The sequence below is a fragment of the Artibeus jamaicensis genome, unplaced genomic scaffold, assembly GCF_021234435.1.
Source record: "Artibeus jamaicensis isolate MK-2021 breed Jamaican fruit bat unplaced genomic scaffold, CSHL_Jam_final scaffold_474, whole genome shotgun sequence".
NCBI classification, from domain to species: Eukaryota; Metazoa; Chordata; class Mammalia; order Chiroptera; family Phyllostomidae; genus Artibeus; species Artibeus jamaicensis.
In genome coordinates this window covers 40,750,022-40,755,123 of record NW_026522046.1, presented here as the reverse complement: position 1 = coordinate 40,755,123, position 5,102 = coordinate 40,750,022, and the positions used below count along the sequence as shown (strand labels likewise).

Sequence of the window (5,102 nt, the reverse complement as noted above, 5' to 3'; positions counted from 1 at the left end):
GAGAAATGTGGAGGGAATGACAGGGGACTGAGGCACATTGGAGGTGCCTCCTGGGAGGCAAGAGACTGGGGAAGCAGCAAGGTCAGGGGTTCCTGGGAGCAGAGGTCAGATAAGGACAGTGGAGACCTGGGGGACCCCATCCTGGGTGAGGTCAGCCATATAACATGGGTCAGGGGTAGACTGAGGGGTGGCTGGAAGGACCACAGTCACAAGGTGAGACCTGAACCCATCTGGCCCTGGGGGGACATGCCTGGTCAGCAGCAGGACTTCTGGGCTAAGGCAGGGACACATCAGGCAGGGTGGGAGCACACAGGGTGGCAGATGAGGGGCACGCAGGAGGCTGGGCTGGCAGCAGGAGGGTCTGCACATAAGGTAGCAGATGACAGACACACAGGAGGGGGGTTTGCAGCAGGATGAGGGTCAGGGGGTGCAGCAGACAGGCTTGCAGCAGACAGGTGTGCAGCAGACGGGCTTGCAGCAGACGGGTGTGCAGCAGACAGGTGTGCAACAGACAGTCTTGCAGCAGACAGGAGTGCAGCAGACAGGCTTGCAGCAGACAGGTGTGCAGCAGACAGGCTTGCAGCAGACAGGCACACAGCAGGCCTGCTGGCAGGGGGAGGAGGTGCAACAGGAGGGCTGGCAGCTAGACTGCTGGCAGCACAAGGGTGTGCAGGAGATGGTGCAGGCTGATTGGCAGGGGCTGGGCCCACAGGCCACCTGGCAGCAGGGGCTGGACACACAGCTCACTGGGGCACAGACAAGGGTCTGGCAGGGGGCTGGAGCACAGCAGCTGGGGACACAGCAGGTGGACTGGCAGCAGCTGGGGGCACAGCAGGTGGACTGGCAGCAGCTAGGGATGCAGCAGGAGGGCTCACAGCAGCTCTCTGGACAGTCATCCACCTGGCAGGAGTCGGTGCAAGAGTCACTGGAACCAGGCAGGCAGACACGGCTGCCATAGCTCAGGTTGCTAGAGCAGATGGACAGGGTGGAGGCAGCCATGGTGTGAGGGTGGGGCTGGAGGTGAGCTGGTAGGAGGTGTGAGTGTGTGAGTGTGTGAATGTGTGTGGTACCTGGGCTATTGGCTTTTATATTCTCCTGGCTGGGTGTCCCAAGCCCCACAGCTGCCATTTCCGCTTCCCAGAATCATCAGAGATGTTTGTTTGCCTGGGATGTTGTCCAGCTTGTAAATCTAGATTGTGTAGCTCAGGAGCCTGTCCCACTGTGTCTCCAGGGAACAGGAGTGGGTGGGCAGGTCCCAGCCTGGGTCCTCAGAGCAGGGGAAGGTGCAGGTGGAATGGGACTAAGGTCCCACCTCAAGCCATCCTGGATGTGTAGGCCATCATCCCTTCAGAGACCCGGACAGCCTCTGTGCCTGGCTCGCTTTGCAGGCAGCCGGCTTTGGGAAGGTTTCCCTGCAGTTCAACACCTCATCTGGTGGGGATGCAGAACTGTTGCCACCTTATGTGGGAGGAACCGAGAGCCAGGGGCGTTTGGTGACTTCCCAGGGCCACATGGGTGCAGCAGGACCTGGGCCCCTGAGTCGGGGCTCAGGAGGATTTCTCACTGCCAAAGACCTCTCTCCGTGGCCAACTGTCTGTGTGTCCACTTTCCACCATACTGGAAGGCCACAGGACTCTGCATTCTGGGGCGAATCATGCGGCTCCCTTCCAAGCAGAACAGTGACAGCTTCCTGGGTGCTCGATTCCCATGTGTGACCCACACAGAGCACCTCGGCTGGACCGTGAATGGGTCTGAGCCCTCGTCTCCCTCGCAGGTGCCTTCTTCGCAGGGATGCCTCGCCTCTCCTTCAAGGCAGCCCCCAACGGCCCTCTGATGGCTGGACACCCAGCCCGCCTACTCAGACCACCGGAGGGGTCACTCGGTAGTAGAGGGCCACTGGGCACAACAAAAAAGATGCAAAACGTGGCCGAGGAGAGCGCCTCCCTCACTGTCTGCCAGCGCCTGCACCCACTCAGGAAGCGGCAGCTGCACCCCTTTATTTTCTCTGTCTCTGTCTCTGTCTCTCTCTACACACACACACACACACACACACACACACACACACATTTACCCTCAGTCCATTTTTGTTCACAGTCGTTACGTTCTATAAAGTTGCTGCAAGCCCTGAATTATCAAATACCATGATGGTCCTGGGGAAATGCAAGGTCGGGTCCCTGCGATCCTCTGGGCACTGTATTTTCATAACCGATCAATACGTAGCCCTGTTTGGTATGTGCTTCTGTGTGAGGACGTTTGATTTAATGTATGTATTTAATGAGCATCTTAGTTAATATCGCGTTATAGCCACCTGCACTGTAACTCTCTCCTGAATGGGGTTACCTGACGTCTGTTTTCTCTGGGAGGCACACTGCAGCCTTCCTGTGCTCACAGCACCAGACAGACCTTCAGCTCCATGCTGTGGGCCATTCTCACCAGCAAAGTCACAAGTATAAGGCCCCAAAATGTGAAAAACACAGCGCTGAAGAGACCCAGGGAAGGACCCATCTACAGACCGTGAGCTGAAACAAGAGGCCATGTTGCCTGTGCGACCTCAGCCAGGAACATGCGCCATGGGGGACTCAGAGCCTCGGCTGTCCTGCACGAACCCGCAGTGCGAGACAGGCACTGCAAGGGTTAACAGGGCTACAAACAAATCGCAGCAAGCCAGTGAGTTCACAAATAAGGGGTCCCTGAATAATGAGGAGCTGTCTGTCTAGGCTTAGATACATATACCATGTGCATATAGATAATGTCTTTGTATACAAATTTTTTAAATACAAACTGTACCGTATTTTACCCACTATGTTTTTTTTTAATCTTAACATGGAGCTCCTCTCCTGTAAGTACATGAAGATTTCTCTTTCTCGTGGATAACTGTGTAGAATTCCACATTGGTCCGTGCACGTGATTTCTGTAGCTGTGTCATGAATTGCCACAAGCTTAGTGGGTTAAAAAAATGCACATGTCACACACAGTCTCTGGGGGTTGAGCTGCACTGAGTTCGCCATGGGTTCGCACCATGGGGTCCCATCTGGAGGCTCGACTGGGGGAGGAGTTGCTTCCCAGCTCACCTGTTCTCCTCAGAATTCAGGTCCTTGCAGGTGGTCCGACTGAGGGCCAATTTCTTGTCTTGCCACGTGGCCCCCTCCACGGGCAGCTCACAAGGGACAGCTGGCTCCTTCACAGCCAGCACAGGACAGTGTCTCCTCCCAAGACTAGTCTACAGTCTCACATGTGTAACATAAACACACACGTCCCATCACCTTGGCTGTAAAGGAAGGTACCTAAAACAAGTCAAGGGTCCTGACTGCTCTGGGGGGGCAAGGGCCACACAGCACACAGGATGCCCGTGTTTTACTCCAAACTTAGAAGAGCCCCACCCACACTGAGATTATTTTTGTCCCCTTTTCCTTCAGCTATTGAGCGAGGTGTATTAATGTCCCCAACTCTGATGTTACTCTTCCCTATTCCTACTTCTAGTCCTGACAGTTTTCTATTTCTCCGTTTTAGGCTATATAATTAGGTACATACACATATGGAATTGTTACAGCTTCCTGGCGGACTGGCCCTTTTTGCTTTGTGAAATGTCTTTATCTCAAATAACGCTTCTTACTTTACTTGGCAGTAAAGTAAGATCTACTTTACTTGGCAGTAACCAGCCGCACCAGCCTTTCAGAGTTGGTGTTTACATGGTATATTCTTATCAGTGGTTTCACCTCCAACCTTCTGTGACCATCTCACATGGCCACAGTGTTAGATCTACTCTCTGGCTATGTTTTCTATTTGTCCCAGAATGCTCTCTTTGATTATTTCCCGACCACTTTGGGTTAATCATGTACTTTTAGGATTCATCTCCCTGTTTTAATTCATGGTGAATGACCCGCTGCAGGCATTGACTTTTCCTCGGGGACCTAAAGACTCCCTGGGTGCACTCTCGGAGACTCGGGCACACACCGGCACTCTTACCGCTTTCAAAGCAACGCTAAGACCTCGGGATACTTTAGCTCCATTTACCTTTGTCACCCTTACTGTTAATGCTGTTTTCCATTTTATTTTTCTGTAAACAATCAAGAAAAAAATGGGGCCTGGCTGGTGTGGCTCAGTGGATTGAATACAGGCCTGCAAACCAAAAGTTGCTTGTTTGATTCCCAGTCAGGGCACGTGCCTGGGTTGTGGGCCAGGTCCCCAGTAGGGGTCATGTGAGAGGCAAGGACACATTGATGTTTCTCCCCCTCTCTTTCTCCCTCCCTCACCCACTCTCTAAAAATAAATAAAATATTAAAAAAGAAAAAAATGGGAAATACAAGTGAGCCTCGTTTTCCATGCAGAAGCCTTGTTGCAGGAGCTGTGCCCTCTGCAGGGAGGTGTACAGGGACCTCTGGGTCATACACACAGCTTTCCGTGTCGGATACACGCGGATGGTGCAGGAAGGCAGTGGACAGGCATGGGGTCTGTGCCTCACTGAGCAGTTGGGTAGGTCGCCAGGGTGTGCACCGCCCACTTGGGGACATGGGGGTGCCACTGCCAGACCATGCACCTGCGCCTGCCCACCACCCACACCAGGGGAGCCCCTGCACCAGAGGGCATGCCGGGGAACCACAGTGAGAGATGGTCCGGCCTCTGGCCCTCCTTGGCCCGGCCTTCTCCAGCCAAGCACTTGGGAAGCCCTGGGACCCCAACAAACAGGGTCCCCAGGTGGTCACAGGACCCGTCCCAGGTGTCAAGAGAAGGGAGGTTGGACATGAAGGGATGTCTCTCTTGCAAAGCAAACGCAGACCCCAGGACTTGCTATCTACAGGCAAACGTGACTTTCTACCTCAGTGTTAGGAACCAAAGGCAGCCTAAGACGGATGCACCCACAGAGCACACAGTATACAAGAGCTTTGCAGCTGAGCGACTGCTCGCAGAACAGAAACATAACACCGGCACTAATGAGAGCTCTCTGGGCTCAAACAGAAACAAGGAAGAAGGTGAATGAGCATCCTGTGGGGAAACACAAGCCACACGGGATATAAAAGCTGACAGCTCAGGTACCTCACACACTCACACACTCACAAACCCTCACACCTCCTCCCAGCTCACCTCCAGCCCCAGCACCCACC

General features: G+C 54.0%; 1 protein-coding gene across 1 annotated transcript; it reads right to left on the bottom strand.

Annotated features, from left to right (window-relative positions):
* Positions 1–290: 290 nt before the first annotated feature.
* Positions 291–999, bottom strand: LOC119058756 (keratin-associated protein 10-9-like). Its single transcript, XM_053657934.1, is given in 3 exon segments — positions 291–348; positions 350–717; positions 748–999. Coding segments are annotated over 3 exon segments (678 nt in total).
* Between the last annotated feature and the right edge of the window lie 4,103 nt (positions 1,000–5,102).